Source organism: Odocoileus virginianus, chromosome 24, assembly GCF_023699985.2.
Source record: "Odocoileus virginianus isolate 20LAN1187 ecotype Illinois chromosome 24, Ovbor_1.2, whole genome shotgun sequence".
Lineage (NCBI taxonomy): Eukaryota > Metazoa > Chordata > Mammalia > Artiodactyla > Cervidae > Odocoileus > Odocoileus virginianus.
Genome location: NC_069697.1, coordinates 26,959,569 through 26,981,489, shown reverse-complemented (window position 1 = coordinate 26,981,489; position 21,921 = coordinate 26,959,569). Strand labels below are relative to the sequence as shown.

The 21,921-nt window shown below is 38.0% G+C and overlaps 1 protein-coding gene across 3 annotated transcripts in view; it reads left to right on the top strand.

Moving 5' to 3' along the window:
* DIP2B (disco interacting protein 2 homolog B) overlaps positions 1-21,921 on the top strand; it is a 224,634-nt gene that overhangs the window by 122,059 nt on the left and 80,654 nt on the right. For all 3 annotated transcript variants that reach the window (XM_070454439.1, XM_020908151.2, XM_070454438.1), the window contains exon 3: positions 8,694-8,822. In XM_070454439.1, coding sequence (XP_070310540.1) covers positions 8,694-8,822 — 129 coding nt within the window. The remainder of the gene's footprint in view (positions 1-8,693; positions 8,823-21,921) is intronic.

The following is a 21,921-nucleotide window of genomic DNA, read 5'->3' as shown; positions in this document are numbered from 1 at the left end:
GTGGTGTTGTAGAAGACTCTTGAGAGTCCCTTGGACTGCAAGGAGATCCAGCCAGTCTATCCTAAAGGAAATGAATATTCATTGGAAGGACTGATGCTGAAGCTAAAACTCCAATACTTTGGCTGCCTGATACAAAGAACCAACTTATTTGAAAAGACCCTGATGCTGGGAAAGATTGAGAGCGGGAGGAGCAGGGGACCACAGAGGATGAGATAGTTGGATGGCATCACTGACATGATGGGCATGAGTTTGAGTAGGTTCTGGGAGTTGGTGATGGACAGGGAACCCTGGCATGCAGCAGTCCATGGGGTTGCAAAGAGTCGGACATGATTGAGCGACTGAACTGAACTGAGACAGAGTGCCTTTTTTTGTGATGGGAGTGGAAGGGTGGGAGCTATTCTATTTCCTCTATCGCATTTTAGTACAGAAGTTCCTTCCCAAGTGAGGATCACAGCATAACGAAAAGAACATTCCAGTCCCAGTTCTGCCCTTTTATTTGCTAGGTTGGACAGTAGTACAGTCACTATGAATGGGAGCATGCGCTACAATCTTATTTGTCCCTGCATGCCTCATTAGAAGGAAGTCCACTGTTTTTCTCTTTGGGTTTCTCTTTCTTTTTGAATTATCCAGGAACCCCCTGGGATACCGGTAGTGCAGGAGGTCAGTGCAGCTTCCACATCCGAAAGGGAAGGGCCGCACTGTCTGCTGCTGCCCCTCAATGCCTCATGGGGCGCTGATGAAAACCCGCCCTTACTTTGTGGTTGGTAGTGCTAAACCTTGGTCCCGCCTCAGCCACTCTGCTAGGCTCAGCCAAGACACGCCACTTGTATTCTCAGGGCAAAGCTCTTGGTATTGTGTTCTTTCCTGATGCCAAGTGGCCTGGGAAGCTTCTCAGACCCAGAACCTCCAGTTCCTCTCCCTCCCAGAATCCACCCGTAGGATTGACCATGAGCAGGTGGCCGCTTTCCATACTTAAAATGCAGACTCTTTCCTCCCTACCCACAGGCAGTAAGGCTGGTTAATCACTCAGCCTTCTGAGGAAGGCTCTCCTCAGTGAGTTCCCAGGGAAGAATCTCTGAGTGATTCAGGGTACCTTCACCCAGGGTGGAGGGTGGAGATGGGAGTGGAGGCTCTGTTTATATAATGATTCAAGGTGATTATGGACAAACACTCACTGTAGGAAAATAAATTTAATCTGTGATGGGTGTCCTGCTTCCTTCAGGGTATCTATCAGATAATGTTATTGTGAATATAAAATGAGATGGTGTTTCGAAAGTTTAAAGAGCCATAGAACTGTATTATCATTGTTATTTTGTCATTTCCTGTCCAAATCCCTTCAAAGTCTGCTCTTTTGGTTTAGGACAAGTGACCTGACCCCGCTTTTCTTCTCCAGCCTTGTTTGTCTCACTCCACCTCTTTCACTGTGCTTCAGCCCCTTCGATCTTTCTCAGGCTTGTCAAGGTTTTTCTCCCTCACTGGACTTCTAATACTGTGCTTTTGTATAAAGTAGCTCCTCCCCCAGGGACGCCCCCACCGCCACCACTCCTGTGCCTAACTGAAACCTACATCAGAGTCTCCTTTTAATAGACCGTCCCTAAAACTCTAGTATAAATTAAATTCCTCGTTAGGTAGGCTCAGAGAACCTTTTTTTCCCCCTCTCCGCACATAACCATGGTATAAAAGATACATATGAATGAATGATCACTTATTTATTATGAGTGCTATAGTAAAGAAAATGGTGTCTTCTCTGGACCCCTGCGCTGAGACCAGTGAGCGGGTCTACTTTGATCACTCTAAGAAGTTGAAGCATTGTATTCCTTGGTTCTCAGAGCACATCCTCCTTCCCTCTATGACTCTTGCAGATGAAAATGCCTGTTAAATCATTGGCAGAGTTGAAAGATAAGAAGCTGAAGTTGGCTTTCTTCCATGTACCTGAATTGGGAATTTTGCATAGTTTATACTAAAGATCAGCTTCTTTTCCAGGTTACCATTGTTGTTATGTTCCAACAATAGAATCATGGGAGACTCTGGTGTCTCTCTTTGTCAGAGAACAGTAAATTATGTACATGCCAACCATTGAAAAAGGAGGCTTTGTGTTGTAGAAGAAATGAAAATTTATCTAAACTTATTGTTAAACATTTAATCATCCCTATTTAAACATAAGGGTGACCCCTAGTGGATACTGTGTATAACAGACTGAAAGATCTGGGAACCCCTAAACTGAAGTGGTCACTGTTTGTGGTAATCAGCCAGTAATCCTTTTCTTTGAAGCTCAAGGATGTTTTGCTCTAGAACTTAGAAGTTTTGAAGAAGGCTTGATTTATGAGGTTCACATCTCTCCTCTAGCACTTAACCTATATTTAGTGTCTTTTAAAATTACTTTGATTTTATGCACAGCTCTTTCAGTAAACAAAATGGTAAAGAAATGGTAAAGTTCTCCAGAGCAACTATCACTACTTCATCCTAACTACTTAAAGGGTTTTATGTGCCCTCCAGTCCATATAATTATATATGAATAGTTTTTACATACACAGTTGTAATAGTATACATAATATTTTGTGTTCATCACTTGGGACCCTTTTATATGTCTGCGTAGTTTTCCACTTTTCATTTAATACATATCATGTTGATACTTGTAGTTAATTCCGTCTTTGCTTTTTTTAAGCTTCTTACTGTGGTAGTGAAATCATGCACATCCTATCAAACTACAGAAATCTCTGCTTTTGGGCCCCAGGTGATTCCTGAGATGTGGTTGCAGTGTGAAACCATGGCCAGGGAATGATTCCTCTTTAAGCAGCATCTTGCCTGCCCACCTGATACTGGACATGCTGTTAAATAATGCCTTGCTGGGCCCTGCGCCCCCAGACCCCTTCCTCCTCTTTCAGGAGACTGGTGGTCCATGTTTCCTGCTTTGCTTTTGTGATGAACTGTTGCCCTGGCAAGTTAGCTAAGTAAGCACGTAAGCAATCCAAAAATTTTTAATCCAACCAGGACATAGTTTCCTCCCTCTCACCTTCAGATATGCACTGAATTACCAGTTGCTTTGGGGGAAAGGAAAAGGAGACAATTGGTTTTAGAAGGTTGGAAAATTCTGCTCACAGTGTTGTAATTTATCTAGGAAGCTGAAAACTAGATATTATTTTAACTTATTTTGGTAAGAATCTGCTCTCTGTGGTATGACCTTCAAATTAAGAAAATCCAGTATCATTTTTATTTTCTTCTTTAACTATTACCTTGATGTTCTATAATGAACATATATTATTTTTATATACTGAAAAAGAGAACTTTTCTAAATTATAGAAACCCAGTAAAGCCTGTGGGAAAATAAAACATCCAATCTCATCGCCCTGAGATAATTACTATTGACATTTTATTTTATTTGCTTTTCATTTTTTCAATGCACAGATGAAATCTGTCTGGAAACCTTTATGTTTAAAAAAGAAAACAAACCTCCAATACATGGAAATAGAAGTTTTTAGAAGATAAAATTTAGAGTAAATTGGAGAGTGATTATTCACATTCAAAAAGATAAGCTGCAGAGTTTCATTATTAAGCTTCCACGTACACTTAAAGTGATTCAGTTCCTAGGAATTAATTTTTATTCTTTTTGTTTGTTTCTTTTATATTACCTCTCTTGAGTTTGAAGCAAGTGTGTTACACATTTGAGTCAAAGTGGGGAAGATCCCCTGGAGAAGGAAATGGTAATCCACTCCAGTACTCTTGCCTGGAAAATTCCATGGATGGAGGAGCCTGGTGGGCTCCAGTCCATGGGATTGCAAAGAGTCGGACATGACTGAGCGACTTCTCTTTTCACTTGTTCTGTCAGAAATCTATGTTTGTGGCATCGTGTGTTCGGCACCCGAGGAATGCTCACTGAACCAACTTGTCAGCTACTTATTGAAACTGCAAGTTGACCTTTTGGTTTCACTTCTGACAAGCTACCACGAAATGTCTGTCATGATTTTAGACCCAAAAGAGACCTTGTCCGTTTGGAAGATTAAATTCCTGAGGGGAGTGAGCTAAACTTTGCCGAGCATCATACTCATGTTGCTTGCTGAATTGGTGAATAGTGTGTTGTGAGCCTTTTTTTTTTGGGGGGGGGGGCGGGCGGGCACCAGTTTCCATAGATCTCATGGCTACATGTCATCTGACTCAATTCTCATCAAATGTCTTTATTTGTGTTACATTTCCTTGTGGTTTGATGTATGATAACCTCTAGATAATCCGCAGTAGAAATGTTCATTCTCTCTAGTTCTTCCTCAGATAGATCAACTCTCACTTTCCCTCTCACCTCCAGATCATTTCTTGGTAAAAAATTTTTATTTTTTTATTTTATTTACACATTATCTTCTTTTTCCTAATAAACTACACTGAAAAATACAAAGTAAAAGCATAATGAGAGAGGAATCGGAAGAGGTATACCAATTGTGTGTTAGCATCCTTTGTGAAATGAGAGTCCATGTTCCTGCTTTTCATCCTTTGGATTATTAGTTTCAAATTTGAAGGTACCATGTTTCTTAGCAGGGTAGTTTGGTTTATCCTAGCAAATCTGCTTATTTAATTAAAAAGAAATTAATGACCGGTAATTCAGTAATATATTCACTGTACCTCCAAAAAATAATGCAAAGGTCGTGTTTTAAATTCAGTGTTTTGTCTAAGTCATTTTCTCTGTACATGTTTATAGGCAAAGTAGCTCATGTGTGCTAATCTGATTTCCTTCCTATATATATCATCTGACCATACAAATAAAAATAGCCCCTTTCGATTTTTTATTCTCTAAAGTTAATTGAAATATATTTTAAATAATTTCTGTAGTGACTGGCTGAAAACTTTATTTTTGAATGGAGGGGCTTTTTGCAGAATCTTTTACATGAAGGCAGGTGATTAAAAAAAAAACAACAAACAAAAAACAAAACATGTTCTCTTAACTCCTGACTGTAAATCCTGAAGCATTTAGATGTTCCTATACTAAATTATGGGGAAACAGTGGCTGTCTTTATTTTTTTGGGCTCCAAAATCACTGCAGATGATGATTGCAGCCATGAAATTAAAAGACATTTACTCCTTGGAAGGAAAGTTATGATCAACCTAGACAGCATATTAAAAAGCAGAGACATTATCTTGTCAACAAAGGTCCGTCTAGTCAAGGCTATGGTTTTTCCAGTAGTCATATATGGATGTGAGAGTTGGACCATAAAGAAAGCTGAGTGCCAAAGAATTGATGCTGCCAAAGAATTGATGCTTTTGAATTGTGGTGTTGGAGAAGACTCTTGAGAGTCCCTTGGACTGCAAGGAGATCCAACCAGTCCATCCTGGAGGAGATCAGTCCTGGGTGTTCATTGGAAGGACTGATGTTGAAGCAGAAATTCCAATACTTTGGCCACCTGATGCAAAAAACTGACTCATTTGAAAAGACCCTGATGCTGGGAAAGATTGAAGGCAGGAGGAGAAGGGGACGACAGAGGATGAGATGGTTGGATGGCATCACCGACTCAATGGACATGAGTTTGGGTAAACTCTGGGAGTTGGTGATGGACAGGAAGGCCTGGTGTGTTGCAATTACATGGGGTCGCAAAGAGTTGGACAGACTGAGCGACTGAAATGAACTGATACTAAGTTACTAATTCTGATTGCTTTCCTCTTAGGAGAACCAGTGGAGTTAGACTTGAGTTTGAATCCTGACTCTTCCGTGTTCTGACTTTGTGACTTTCTATAAAATAAATCCATGTTTCTTTTCTGTAAAAAGTTGACAGTGATATTTCTTCCTTTGTAGGGTTGTTGTGAGGAATAAATAAGATCAAGTGTGTGAACTTCTAAAATGCACAGTGCCTAGCAGAAGGCAAGCACTTAAATGTAGAATTTATTATCACAGACTGGAGCTGAAAACTTTTTCCATAAAGGGCCAGATAGTAAATATTTTAGACTTTGAGGCCCATACAGTTTTGTCACAGTAATTCACCTCTGCCTTCACATAGGCAATATGTTAACAGATGTGTGTGGTTATTTTCTGGTAAAACTATTTGTATGAAAACAGACATGGGCTATGGTTTGTTGACCCCTATTCTAGAGAAATAAAACTAACAAATGACATAAGGTATGAATATATCAAGAATCAGTACAGGTCTTCTTTGAAGTGGATTATCAAGAAGATTTAGGTTGATTAAAAGATTAAAACTTAAAAATACTAAAATTTGATTTACCACCCAGACATCACATTTAAAAGTCTCAGTTTTTAAATTTGTTCTGTTCAGATAATATGTAATTTTTATAATAAAAATCTCAGCTGCTAAGAAAATGAATGTTTCTAGGTCCATAAAAGCACTTTAACATAGAGAGCACCCTAAAATATACTGTTTCTTGTCTTTTTAAAAGCAGTATATAAAAAATAAAGGAAGCCTTTTTTATTATATATTATGACTTTGTGGATCAGGAATTTGGGCAGGGCTCAGTTGGGTGATTCTTATGGGCCACATGGTGCCAACTGGAGTCACTAAGAGCTTCTCCCCAGGTCTGAAGGGTCCAAGTAGCTTCACCCACATGGAGGGCAGAGCTCAGCTGGAACTGTGGACTAAAGTTCTTATACGTGGCTTCTCCAGCACTCAAACCTGTTTTGGAAATCAGTATGACTTTGTCATTACACATCTCAGTTACAGTAGTACTGTGACTCGCCTCAGCCTTTACTGAGATTTGTAGAGCTGATGGCTGCGTTCCCCAGAACACTGTGATTTTAGTCTTCTTTTTATATTTGGCTTCATAAGCCAATTCTTAGCTGTTGTCTGGATAGGTGACATCTTCCTAAAGTGGGCCCTTAATTTGATGTATGTAAAGTGCCTTTCTGAGCACAGCTAAATGCTACTGAAGAAATTTAAAATACCCCTCAAAATAAGAAAATTCCATAATACATGACAACGTGGATGAACCTGGAGGACATGAAACTGAATGAATCACAAAAGGACAAATACTTTATGGTTCCACTTATACAAAGAATCTAAAACAGTTAAACTCACAGAAGCAGAGAGTAGAATGGTGGTTACCAGAGGCTGGGGTGTGGGGGAAATGGGGAGTTGCTACTCAGTGGGTAAAAACTTTTAACTATACAAGATGAATAAGTTCTGAAAATGCTGTGTAACATCATACCTATAGTTTATAATACCACATTATACACTTAATTTGTTAAAAGATAATATCTCATGTTAAATATTTTTACTACAATTTTAAAAAATTATGATTTGGGAGCAATGTCATTTGAAAAAAAAGGTAGTAAAACATCAGAACAAAGTATTTTTCTTCTGTTTATTTCCCCTGCTTATTTTCTCTTCTCCATATCCCCCCTCATATTTTTTAATTTTGTATTTGGGTATAGTTGGTTAACAATATTGTGGTAGTTTCAGATGACAGTGAAGGGACTCAGCCATACATATACAGTATCCATTCTCCTCCAAACCTTCCTATCCAGGCTGGCATATAACATTGAGCAGAGTTCCATATGCTGTACAGTAGGTCCTTGTTGGTTATCCATTTTGAATGTAGCAGTGTGTACATGACCTTCCCAAGCTCCCATCCTTTCCCCCAGTAGCCATAAGTTCATTTTCTAAGTCTGTGAGTCTGTTTTGTAAATAAGTTTATTTGTATCATTTCTTTATTGACTCCACATATAAGGGATGCCATATGGTATTTTTCCTTCTCTGTGACTTCAATATGACACTGTCTTCAGTTCAGTTTAGTCACTTAGTCATGTCCGACTCTTTGCGACCCCATGAACTGCAGCACACTAGACCTCCCTGTCCATCACCAACTCCCAGAGCCTCCTCAAACTCATGTCCATTGAGTCGGTGATGCCATCCAACCATCTCATCCTCTGTTGTCCCCTTCTCCTCCTGCCCCCAATCTTTCCCAGCATCAGGGTCTTTTAGGTCCATCCATGTTGCTGCAAATGGCAGTGGCATTATTTTGTTCCTTTTAATGGCTGAGTAATATTCCATTGTGTATATGTACCACGTCTTCTTTATCTGTTCCTCTTCTGATGGACATTAGGTTGCTTCCATGTCTTGGCTATTGTAAACAGTGCTGCGATGAACATTGGGGTGCATGTATCCTTTTGGATCATGTTTTTCTTCAGATATGTGCCCAGGAATAGGATTGCAGTCTTCCCCATATTCTTGATGAGAAACAGTGAATGTTGGGGGGACAGGCCAGGGGCTGGAAAGGGTTAAGTTCAGTGGTGCCTCCAGCTGGAGGAGGGGCTAGTAAGGCTTGACTTGAAGCTATGTTTGCACAGTAAGCACTCTCGTTTTGTTTTAATGACATGTTTATTTGGAGTAACTTATGGTAGGGAGACTAAAACTTCCCAAGCTGTGTTTTCTGCAACTGTACAGGATTAGGGGGTCATGTACACCCCACCCTACCCCCATCCTTCCAGTTCGTGGAGTCTCTGGAATGGCCTTTTCACCTACTTATATCTCCCATCACCTGTTGACAATTACGTTGTCAAGATAATGTTCTGTTTTGTTTTGTTTTAGTCTGGATGCCTTTGTATTTTTTTTTTTTTTAACGTATGTGTAAAACTCTCTAACCCTTTACTGTAGATGGGTAGTATTACCTACGTCAAAGTGTTGTGGAAATGCTGTAAAGTGCTCAGAAAATGTTAGTTATTATTGTTACCTGATAACCATCTTCCAAACTTCCTTTTTTAGAAACTGATTCATCAGTACAGAAAGAACACAGAAACCAGACACCTGCTCCATCTGCAGCTCCAACTTCCGCTCCTTCTAAGTATCATCGAAGTCGGTCTGGGGGAGCCAGGGATGAACGATACCGATCAGGTGAGAGGGAACTGAAAACTACTGCTGGGACAGTTTTTACCAACTGTAGTGTGAACTGTACGTCCTGAGAGCTCCTAGTGTTTGTTTTTTCTCTTGAAGTGCCAACAGGTCTATATTCATTCATTCATCAGCCATTTGTTGAGTGCTTGTTATATGCCAGATGCAGTAGGTACTCTTATTTGCTGGGGTTATAGCCCCAAATAAAACATTTCTGCCCTCAAGGCCAGCAGGGGAGCCAGGCAAGTACAAAGGCAGTGTGAATAAATAAATAAGAAAGCAGAGGGCTGGGGTCTCATGAGATGGTACTAGGAAAGCTCAGTAGACTCTCTTGGAAGAGGCAGGTCTTTCTGTATTTGTCAGGGCTGTTGGTTAGTCTCTTGACTCATGGAGCTGGAACAGAAACTTAACAGTGAAATTTCAGATTGGAAAACCCATAAAAAAGCAAAGAGGAACTGGAGAGCCCCTTGATGAAAGTGAAAGCAAGTGAAAAAGCTGGCTTAAAACTCAACATTCAAAAAACGAAGATCATGGCAACTGGTCCCATCACTTCATGGCAAATAGATGGGGAGGGAAACAGTAAGAGACTTTATTTTGGGGGGCTCCAAAATCACTGCAGATGGTGACTGCAGCCATGAAATTAAAAGAAGCTTGCTCCTTGGAAGAAAAGCTGTGACAAACCTAGACAGCATATTAAAAAGCAGAGACATTACTTTGCTGACAAAGGTCCGTCTAGTCAAAGCTATGATTTTTCCAGCAATCATGTATGGATGTGAGAGTTGGACTATAAAGAAAGCTGAGTGCCGAAGAAGTGATGGTTTTGAACTGTGGTGTTGGAGAAGACTCTTGAGAGTCCCTTGGACTGCACAGAGACCAAACCAGTCAGTCCTAAAGGAAATAAGTCTTGAATATTCTTTGGAAGGACTGATGCTGAAGCTAAAACTCCAATACTTTGGCCACCTGATGCGAAGAACTGACTACTCAGAAAAGACCCTGATCCTGGGAAAGATTGAAGGTGGGAGGAGAAGGGGTCGACAGAGGATGAGATGGATGGATAGCATCACCGACTTGATGGACATGAGTTTGAGCAAGCTCTGGGAATTGGTGATGGACAGGGAAGCCTGGTGTGCGGCAGTCCATGGGGTCACAAAGAGTTGGACACAACTGAGCGACTGAACTGAACTGAACTGAAACCCATAAACTTTTTCTTTTCATCCAGAAAATACCCATGGTAAAAGAAAAGGCGATGTGCTCTGGCTGGCTGTTGGGGCACACTCCAGCTACACCACGTCCAGCTCTGACAAACAGAAATGAATCATAGACCTTAGGACATGTAGCATAGTGAGCCTGTCTCATATCCATCTACTGTCCTCTGCACTAGGATAGTCTCTGTAGCACATTTACTGTTTTAAGAACTAGCAGAATTAAGCCAGAAGACTAACTGGAATGTTATTTTACTTTCTCCATATTTTTTTTCCTCCTGTTACCAACCAGGGTTACCTTATCCTTTTCTTGAATTGAAAAACAGGATGTGTATCACACCCTCAATAAAACGTCTTTAGAGGAAACGAGGAAAAGGACAAAGTTATTTTATAAGCTGATATTATTAGATATGTATTTTCACACCCTGGAAGGAAGGAAGAAGTGAAAAGTGTCCAGTCAGAAAAATAGAAATTACATGCCACACAAAATTTTCCTTTGTACCTAACCTGGGGCTGATTGATAAGAAGAGGCTTTCTCTGAGACTAAGACATCTGAACCATGTCATGGCAGACAAAGTTAGGGAAATAACATCAGATAATAAACCTGAAAATAGTTTCATTGTGGCTGAAATTTAGAAAGCAAGGACCCAGAAAGAGTTGGGAGATGAGGCTGGAAAGATGATTAGCAGGCAGATCTTGAGGAATCTTGAATACCATTGAAGAATTTTTAGCAAAGTAGGAACATAGATTTGTAATTTGTTCTAGTAGCTTGGGCCAGCTGCACAGGGCCTAACACATGTAAGAGTTAAATACATATTTTGGAGAAAGGAAGGTATAAAAGTAGTATTAGTTAGGGCATGGATCAGAGGGAGGTAAGGCTGGTTTTGGAAAAGCTTATCAGGAGCTCGTGTTTGTCGCCAAGTCCCGAGCTGGGTTCCCCAGCACCCGGTGTTGCCTTTAGAGGCTGGGGCTCAGGTGCGGCAGTAGTGGGTTCTCACTAGCCTGGAAGGGTTTTAGCCGCTACAGCACTCACCCCAGGCCTGCTGGGAAGCCTTTTGTTTGTTCTTACAGCATTTAACAAAAAAGTTAGTAAGGAACCCCAAAGAGGATTCTCTACACTCTGTGTCCAAGCTGATCACATGGAGAAAAAAAGTCTTTAGTGAGCTTATTCAGTAGTGTAAAATTCTGATGTTCACTTTTGTTGTTGTTTAGTCACTAAGTCACGTGCAACTCATTTGAGACCCCTGACCTGTATGTAGCCTGCCAGGCTTCTGTCCATGGGATTTCTCAGGCAAGAATACTGGAGTGGGTTGCCATTTCTTTCTCCTGGGATCTCCCAACCCAGAGATCAAACCTGTGTCTCCTGCATTGCAGGCAGATTCTTTACCACTGAGCCACTAAAACCCAACTATCTTTTACATCAGTTCTTCCAGACTTACCCCCAGTATCAGAAAGTGTAGTCCGAATCATACACTGGTTAGCAGACTGTGGAGACTCTTGGTTAGGTGCAGGGGTATAGAGGAGGGTTCAGTAGTTGGGTTTTGGATATTTATGTCACTGGGACTTTAGCGGGCGGGGGGGGGAGTAGTACTGAGGAGGCCAGAGAGGAGGTAAAGGGAACAAAGGTGATTTGAAAACCCTGAAGGTAATGAAAGTTATGAGAGTTCTGCAATACTGTTATGAGGAGGAATGTGAAAGAGGATGCCTGTAAGCGTGAATTTTGGCTGAAAATGACATTTATAAAAATAGAAGGAAATGCCTAACTAAATAGCAGAGAAAAACTCAAACTCAGCACACGCTGCAAATTCTGGCTTCCATGAGTAAGAAGATGAACTGAACTGAACAGTAGCCACAGGAATAGAACAAAGAAATTGTAGAAATTTATCAGAGTTGAACTTCACCTCTTTGCTACTCCATTCATAGGAAGGCTTACATTTACATGTCACATGCACAATTAATTTAAGAATAGAGGGTATGTTTAGGGAAAATGACAAGCATTCAGATTAAAGTACACAGAAAGGGCTTGACATTGATTTCAGGGAGTGTAACTTGAAAATCCTCTCTTATTTGGTAGAGGCTTATTAACACCTACAACATTTCAACCGATCATAATCGAACTTAGTATTTCATGTTTCAGACATGGTGTAAAGAGCTTATATTTATTCAGAGTTTAGATTTTCTGACCTGATTCTATTCTTTGTGCTTAGGCAAAAGGGTCTGACATTTTAGATACACTTACTTAGTACCTCCTTTTCTGTCCCATCAAAGCAAGATGCAATTTTCTACATACAGGTTTTGTGGTACCAAGTGTAGAAAATACACAATTCATCTCCGAGACGGAAAGTGATTGGGTGGTAAGTCATTGTGACAGTTTCTTCAGTGTTAATCTTTTGAGCAATTAGCCACCTCAAACAAAACAGCAAAAACAAAAAAAGGACTTTTAAGGAGTAGCTGTATCACCTTTTTTTTTTCCATTTATTTTTATTAGTTGGAGGCTAATTACTTTACATCATTACAGTAGTTTTTGTCATACATTGAAATGAATTAGCCATGGATTTACATGTATTCCCCATCCCGGTCCCCCCTCCCACCTCCCTCTCCACCCGATCCCTCTGGGTCTTCCCAGTGCACCAGGCCCGAGCACTTGTCTCATGCACCCAACCTGGGCTGGTGATCTGTTTCACCCTAGATAATATACATGTTTCAATGCTGTTCTCTTGAAACATCCCACCCTCGCCTTCTCCCAGAGTCCACAAGTCTGTTCTATACATCTGAGTCTCTTTTACTGTTTTGCATATAGGGTTATCGTTACCATCTTTCTAAATTAACCCAACTTTCCCATGCTCCTGGCAGAGATGTCCAAAGTCAGTTGCGTCTGGGGAGTGAACTTTGGAAGTGATTTCTCTTATCAAATGATCAAGGTGAATTGTATGTTGGCTGAAGGAGTCAAATCCAGTTACAAGGGCTGCCTGTTCTTATCGATGAGACTTTGCTAACACAGTAACTGAAAAATCTCCTTTTTGACACAGGTGTAGGGGTCAGGGCTTATCATGTTAGAAAATAAATGAGTGCTTTGATTTGTCTGTATTCTGATGCTGCAGATCCTTATGGCAGAGAAGAACATGCTCTGTATTTATTAATTATCCAAATATCATGGGCCTTCTAAAGCTTGACTAATGTGAATTATTCGCAGTTTGCTCTTGCATGTTTTATGTCTCATGCAGCAATACTTTTTGAAGTGTAGTATTTTTAATTAATAAGTGTGAGCATTTGATATGCTGTTGTTTTGTTGAGAAAGTGCTTTTTCTCACTATGCGCAATTAGTCATTCATTTTCCAAGACAGCTAAGAACCATAGTTTGATCTAATATGAGGAGGGCACTTTTCACATTTTAGCATACCTGAAACCAGGATATATATATATTTTAAATCCTGGAGAATATCTTTTCTATAAGATGGCATCATAGATTCAATAAAATATGTCTATTCAACGAAATAAGTAAACCTTAGAGACACTAAAATAATATAAAAATATAAATGCCATTTAAAGCTCCTTCAAATTACTGCCACTTTTAACTAAGTAGCAGTATTAAGCTACTTCGTTAAAAGTAGCAGTGCAAGAGATTGGCACTATCTTTTAAACTTTAAATATTCATACACTTTTACCCAGAAATGCTTCTTCTAGGAGTTTGCACATACACATATACACAAAAATTTATATACAACAATGTTTGTTATAGCATTGTTCATTATAAATACAGTGATAAGTTATAGTAGATCCACACAGTAGAATTCAATGAAAACTAGTTTAAAGATCCTATAAAGTCTCATAGGAAAACAACTAGGTAGATTTATTTGTGCAAATATGGAGAGATGTACAAAATACATTAAGTAATAACTGCAAGATAGTATGTAGCACATGATCCAAATTATGAATATTAGTACTAATAATTATATATATTATGAAGTACACAGTAGTGGAAATTTGAAACAATTGTATACCAAACTATGGGCTTCTCTTGTGGCTCAGCTGGTAAAGAATTCTCCCACAATGCAGGAGACCTGGGTTCAATCCCTGGGTTGGGAAGATCCCCTGGAGAAGGGAACAGCTACCCACTCTAGTATTCAGGCCTGGAGAATTCCATGGACTATCCATGGGGTTGCAAAGAGTTGGACATGACTGAGCAACTTTCACTTTCACTTTCAACTGTACCAGCTACTGAGGTGGGCTTATTTCTGGGATGTGTATTAAATTTTTCCATTTTTTTGTTGTGGTAAAATATGCATATAACAAAGTCTGTATTAATTTTAAACAAAAAGTAACAAAGATGGTTTTCTTTTTTTTAAATTGTGGTATAACCGACATATAACATGCCATTAGTTTCAGGTATACAGCATAATGATTTGATATTTGTACGTGTTGTGAAGCGATGATCCTAGTAGGTCTCATTAACATCTGTCACCTTTCAAAGTTAAAAAAATTGTTTTTTCTTGCTATAAGAGGACTTTTTGAAAATTTTATTTTTAATTGGAGGATAATCGCTTTACAATATTGTGTTGGTTTCTGCCATATAACAATGTGAATCAGCCATAAGTATACATATGTTTCCTCCCTCTTGAGCCTCCCTCTCACCCTGAGAGGACTTTTAAGATCTACTCTCTCAACACTTTTCAGATGTGAAATACAGTATTATTAATTATAGTCACCATGCTATACATTCCATCCCATGGCTTATTTATTTTATAACTGGAAGTTTCTAAAAGATAGGGTCTTTTTGATTTTTGTTTTTGTTTTTTGAGAAATTCTGGCAAGGCTTTGTTTATTGGGACTTGTGCTGCAGCTCGAGGGAGCAAAAACAATGTAAAAGATAGTTTTTAAAGTGATATCCATGGATAAAATATTTAAAGCCTTATATCCATTGTTCTTCATGATTTTTGCTCTAAGTGTGGATTCTTTTGACTTAGTGCTGGGAGCTAAATGCAGCAATAACTACGTCTGTGAACTTAATTGAGAACTAACTTTCTCTTTCCAAATATGTTCTCTGACACAGCGACTTTTGCCAAGGTGGCTGTCACTGGCACACCAGGACCATTTTCTATCTTTATTAGTACACTTTCTCATACCAAAGAAGATAAATTCAGTTCAGTTTAAGCAAGCATCTGTTGTAGACCTCCTACAAGTTGAGCACAGTTTCAATGCTAGAGAAACACAGATGAAAACACAGGAAACCTTTGTATAAGGTATAGTCAACAGAGAAGGGGTGACAGAGGAAGGAGCTTGAATACCAGACACTTTGAGGGCAGAATTTGTGGAGGTGGCGAAGTCTGAGCCATTTTGAAGAATGAATAGCTGTTTGCTATATAGATATTCTAAACTAAAGAAATGTAATTGATAAAAGCGGGGAATGTGAAATGCAGAATTAAAATTTCACTGCTCCTCCCCACCAGCACAGACAGTAGTGCCAAAATTAATGTGATATGCTGATGTTCCAGAACTTAATAGTTGCTGCCTCTGCCATAATTAAAAATGGTGAAGTGGTCAGTACCTTAGAAATTGGTAAAAATGGCATGACTACTAATTGGTTTACAGATAACTCCTAGAACTGTACGTCTCTACTTAAATGACTCAGTCCTCCCACACATCTGCCTTTCAATCTGTTCATATCTGTCTGTCCGTCTGCCTATCTATAATAATGTCCTAGCAGGTAGGGCACTTGGTGTTTGATCTGCCCCTGGTCCCTAAAGCCCAGCTGTGCCACTTTTGTACCATGTCTTAGCTGCTTCATAACAACAAGCCAAGAATAGGAGTAACTACTTAAAATCTGTAAAGTAACATTTTCCACTTATTTTTTGGGGAAAGATGAAAAAACATGGCCCATTATTATCCATAGATGTGGGGAAATGAACATTCTCCCACCTTGTTGGTAGAAATGTTATTTCTTTTATTACAAATGAGATTGGACCTTTTGGGATATGCTTATTTTCCATTTGTGGCTTCTTCTGTAAACCACCTTTCCATTGCCTAAACCTGCTTTTCCTATAAATTGAATTCTTTTTTTTCCCCTCATTTTTTGGTATGAGTTTTACTAATCCTGGGGATACTGACATTTAAATTTACTAGAGGTAGTAACCAAAAAAAAAAAAAAAAAGGATCAATTAGAGGTATAAGAATTAGAAAAGAAGAAGTAAAACTGTATTTGCAGTTGATATGATAATTCATTTAGAAAACCCAGGAGAATTAATGGTAAAAGTAATTTAATGAAATAATTATATCAAGTAGCAAGATATGAAATTAGTGCAGAAATCAGTAGCCTTCATATTTGCTAATAATAACTAGTTGAAAGATGTAGTGGTAGAGCAAACCTCATTTACAAAAGCAATAAAAGAAAATAAAATATGTTTAGGAATAAACTTCAGGAATGTATAAAACCTTTATGATGGAAACTTTAGAACATCCTGAATGACCCACAGTAGATATGATAAATGGAAAGTCATCCCTTATTCTTAGATAGATTGATTCAATATCACAAAGATGTTAGGACTCCAAAAATTATAAGTTTAACCCAATCCCGGTAAAAATACTATCAAATTTATTTATGGAGCTAGAAAAATATTTTTGAAGTTTAATTTGAAAATGTGAAGAATGTAAGAATAGCTAGGAAACACTCAGAAAACCTACGAGAGTGACTAGATACATTTTAATATCTAGCAACATACTCCAAAGACTGTAATTAAAACAGTGTGGTATGACACACAAATTGGCAGACAGACCATTGGAATAGAATAACAAGTTCAGAAATAGACCGAAGTACATCTGGGGTTTAATATATGATAAAGATAGCATTGCAAATCACTTGGGTGAGAAAGTACTTTTTGATAAATTATGCTACAACTGGGAAAAAATTAAGTAAACCTATTATCTCGCACAAGATATGGGCAAAAACTTCAAATGGATCAAAGATCTTCATGTAAAAAAGAAACCATATAAGTACCTAAGAGAAAATATTAGTCAACTTTTTAATAATCTAAGCTTATGAAAAGCCTATGAGAAGACTTTCTAAGACTTAAAATCCAGATATATTAGAAGACTACAGAAAAAAAATTTTTTATTGTGGTAAAAACACATGGATTTACTCTTAGAATTTTAAAGTGTATATTATATTATTAACTTACGGACCTTGTTATTCAACAGCTTACATCTTTATTCAACCTTTACATCTTACATGACTGAAGCTTTCTATCCATTGATCAATAATTCTGTTTCTTCTTGTCCCAGTCTCTGCCAACCACTGTTTTGCTCCCTATATCTATGAGTTTGAGTACTTTAGATACCTCTTAAAAGTGGTATATATTAGGGGGTTTTGTGTGTGTGTGTAACTGGCTTATTTCACTTAGCATGTCAGTGTTGTAGCACATGACGAGGTTTCCTTTTTTAAAGCTGGATAATACCAGCCTTAATACATAATGTCATGTGTATATATTACGTTTTCTTCATCCATTCATGGACATTGAGGGTGTTTCCATGTCCTAGCTATTGTGAATAATACTTCAGTGAACACAGATGTAATACCACCTCAAGATTCTGCTTTCAATTCTTTTGGATATATACCCAAAAGTAAGATTGTTGTGGGTCTAGTTTTAATTTTTTTGTGGAACCTCCATAGTGTTTTCCATAGCAGCGGTAACATTTTACAGTCCTAATAACAGTGCATGCAAGTTCCACTTTCTCCACATCTCTGTCAGCGTTTGTGATTTTCCTTTCCTTTTTTCTTTTAAGTGACCATTTTGTCTTCTTTGGAGAAATATCAGTTCAATTCCCTTGCCCCTTTAAAATTGAGTTATTTGAGATTTTATTGTGATTGAGTTGTAGAAGTTCTTTGTATATCCTAGATACTAAGTCCTTATTCAGTGTATGATTTGCAAATATGTTCTGCCATTCCATGAGTTGCCTCTTCACTCTGTTGTTTTCTTTGTTGTGCAGAAGTTTTAAAGTTTGATATAGTCCTAGTTCTGTTTTCAGCTTTTGTTACATGTGCTATTGGTGTCACATTCAAGAAATTATTACATTCCAAGGTGTTTTCCTCTATGTTTTCTTTTAAGAATTTTATAGTTTCAGGTCTTATGTCTAGATCTTTAATCCATTTTGATTAATTTTTGTGTATGGTGAAAGATAAGGATCCAGCTTCATTCTTTTACATACAGATATTTCAGTTTTTCCAGCACCGTTTGTCCGGAAATGACAAGGCTGTCATTTCTCCATTGTATAGTCTTAACACCCTTGTTGAAGACCATTTGGCCGTGTACACCAGAATAATTTCTGGGCTCTTTGTTCTGTTTCATTGCTCTATATGTATGTCTGGATGCCAGTGTCATAGTCTTGGTTACTATAACTTTGTAATATGTTTTGAAATCAGGAAGAGTGAAGCCTTTACCTTTTGTTCTTCTTACTCATGATGGTTTTGGCTCTTTGGGGTCCTTTGAGATTCCATATGCATTTAGGAATTTTGTTTCCTATTTCTTAAAAAAGTGTCATTGAGATTTTGACAGAAATTTCATTAAATCTCTAGGTTGCTTTGGGTAATATGGACGTTTTAACAATATTAAGACTTGCAGTCCTTAGTGTACTTATTGTTAATCATAAAATGTCTTCCACTGATTTGTCTTCTTTTTTTTCTTTCATCGGTGTCTCATATTGTACAAATCTTTCACCTCCTTGGTTATATTTATTCCTAAGTGTTCTGTTTTTTTAATGCTATTGTAAATTTTTACTTTTCAGATGATTCATTGTTACTGTTCAGAAACACAACTGATTTTTGTATGTTGATTTTTCTATCTTGCAATTGCTGAATTTGTTAGTTCTGACAATGTTTGTTTGTGAGATCTTTAGGATTTCCTACATATGACATCATTCTTCTGTAAACAGAAACAATTTTACTTCTTCTTTTCCAGCTTGGATGCCTTTTATTCTTTTTCTTGCCTAATTTCTCTGGCTAAAATGTCCAGTACTGTGTTGGATAGATAGGTGAGTGTGAGCATCCTTGCTTTATTCCTAATGATAATGGGAAAAGCTTTTAGCTTTTCACTGTTGAATATGATGTTGACTGTGGGCTTTTCATGTTTGATAATTATCTTGAACTACTTTTCCTGCTGTTCCTGGTTTGTAGAGTGTTCTTATGAAAGAATGTTAATTTTGTCAAATGCCTTTTCTGTACCTTTTGAGATGATTGTATGATTTTTCTCCCCTGTTATATTAGAGTATTACAGTTATTTTCATATGTTGAATCAAACCTTGCAATTTAGGTGGATAGTCCTTTTAATGCCATATCGTCCTTTTAATGTGCTGTTGAATTTGGTTTGTTAGTATTTTGTTCAGGATTTTTACATTACTCTTCATCCGGTCTGTAGTTGGTCTGTAGTTAATATTGGTTAACAACATTATTTTGGCCTGTAGTTTTCTTTTTTAATAGTATCTTTGCCCGGCTTTGGTATCAGGATAGAGTAGCTTTATCAAATGAGTTTGGGAGTGTTTCCTCTTGGTTTTTGGAAGAGTTTGAGAAGACTGATGTTAATTCTTAAAAGTGCTTTATATAGAATTCTCCAGTGAAATGTGGGCTTTTCTTTTTTGGGAGGTTTTTGATTACTGATTCAATCTTCCTGTTAGTAATTGATCTGTTCCGGTTTTAATCTTGGTAGGTTATATGTTTCTTCTATGTCATCAGTTGAAATATTTCCTCTTTCATTTCTGATTTTAGTTATTTGTATCTTCTCTCTTTTTTGTTTTTAAATTAAAAAAGATTTTTTTTTTTTAACTTAGAAAATTTTTATTGTTTGTTTTGACTGCCCTGGGTCTTCATTGCTGCTAGTGAGCTTTCTTTAGTTGCACCAGGGGTTACTCCCTAGTTATGGTGTATGGACTTCTCATTGTGGCGACTTTTCTTGTTGTGGAGCATGGACTTCATTGGCCCGAGGGATTTTCCTAGACCAGGGATCGAACAGGTGTCCCCTACATTGGCAGGCAGATTCTTAATGACTGGACCACCAAGAATGTTCTTTTTCTTAATGTAGATAAAGTTGTGTAAACTTTGTTCATCTTTTCAAAAAACCAATTCTTGTTTTTGTTGTTTTTCTTCCCTCTTTTATTTCTGCACTGCTGTTCATTTGCTAAGTCATGTCTGCCTCTTTGTAACACCATGGACTGCAGCACAGCAGGCTTCCCTGTCCTTCACTATCTCCCAGAGTTTGCTCAAACTCATGTCCATTGAGTCAGTGATGCCATCCAGCCATCTCATCTTCTGTCACCCTCTTTCCTCCTGCCCTCAGTCTTTTTCAGCATGAGGATATTTTCCAATGAGTCAACTCTTCGTATCAGGTGGCCAAAGTATTGGAGCTCAGCTTCAGCATCAGTCCTTCCAATGAATATGCAGAGCTGATTTCCTTTAAGATGGACTGGTTTGAAAAAAAAAAAAAAGATGAACTGGTTTGATCTCCTTGTTGTCCAAGGAACTTTCAAAGTCTTTTCCAGCACCACAGTTTGAAAGCATCAGTTCTTCGGCACTCAGCCTTCTTTATGTTCCAGCTTTCACATCCATACATGACTACTGGAAAAACCATAGCTTTGACTGTACATATATGAACCTTTGTCGGCAAAGTGATGTTTCTGCTTTTGAATAGACTATCTCAGTTTGTCATAGCTTTTCTTCCAAGGAGCAAGCGTCTTTTAATTTCATGGCTGCAGTCACCATCTGCAGTGATTTCTCCTCTAATCCTTGTTATTTCCTTCTTTTGCTAATTTATGTTTTATTTTGTTCTTTTTTTGAACAAAAAAAGAACAGCTGTGCATTTAGGTTGCTGACTTGAGATTTTCCATAGAATCTTAAAAAAAAAAAAAAAAACCTTTTGCATGGCAGCAAACCACTGCAAACAATAGCAAAAGACAAATGACAAACTGAAAGAAAATATTTCTAACATTTCTCAGAGATAAAGGGCCAATATCTTTTATATATGAAGAATTTTTTTAAATCAAGGGAAAATAAACTAAGACTCCCAGTGGAAAAATGGTGAAGTGCCATGAACATTCACTTCACTTTCAAACAAATATTAAATGGCTCCAAAATCCTGTGTAAAGATGTTTAATATCAGTAATGATTTCTTTTTTAAGTGCAAATTTAAAGTATACTGAGGTGTCATTTCTCAGCCACTGAACTGGCAACAGTGAAAAGGTAGATAATATACTCTGAAGGCAAGTCAGTGGGGAAACAGGCTCTCTTGTACATTGCTGATAGTACCACAGTATGATGAAGCTCTTTCAGAGGAGAATTTGGCAAGATGTAACAAAATTTAAACTGTATTTGACTTTTGACTTAGGAGTCTCACTTGTAGGAATTTATCCTGAAGATATATTCTCATCAGCATAGAAGTGTATTTGCACAAGGCTGTTTGTTGTATCATTATTTGTAATTGTAAAATATTGGGAACACATAAATCCCCACACATAGGGTAGCCGTTGAATAAAGCTGTGGTATACAATGAAGTGCTGTATACTCTACTTTTAAAAAAAGAATGAAGAAGATCTCTAGTAGCTGTCATAAAATGAATTCCAGGATATACTGTTAAGTGAAAAAAGGATAGTGTAAAAAAGTACATATGGTATGCTACCTTGTGTGTATGAAAGGCAGGGATATGGAAAAAATATGGTTATTTTTTGCACAAAGAAATACAGGCAGGATAAATCAATAAGGAGATTGGTTACCTATAATGAGTGAGTGGTTTTGAGGTAGAAGTGGTTATTGTTTGGTAGGTACCTACCTAGTGTGTGGGTTTTTCACACCCATCAATTCTCCAGTTCTCTGCAGACAGCAGCTCACTGTCCTGCAATTTAATTCATTTCTGACATTAACTACC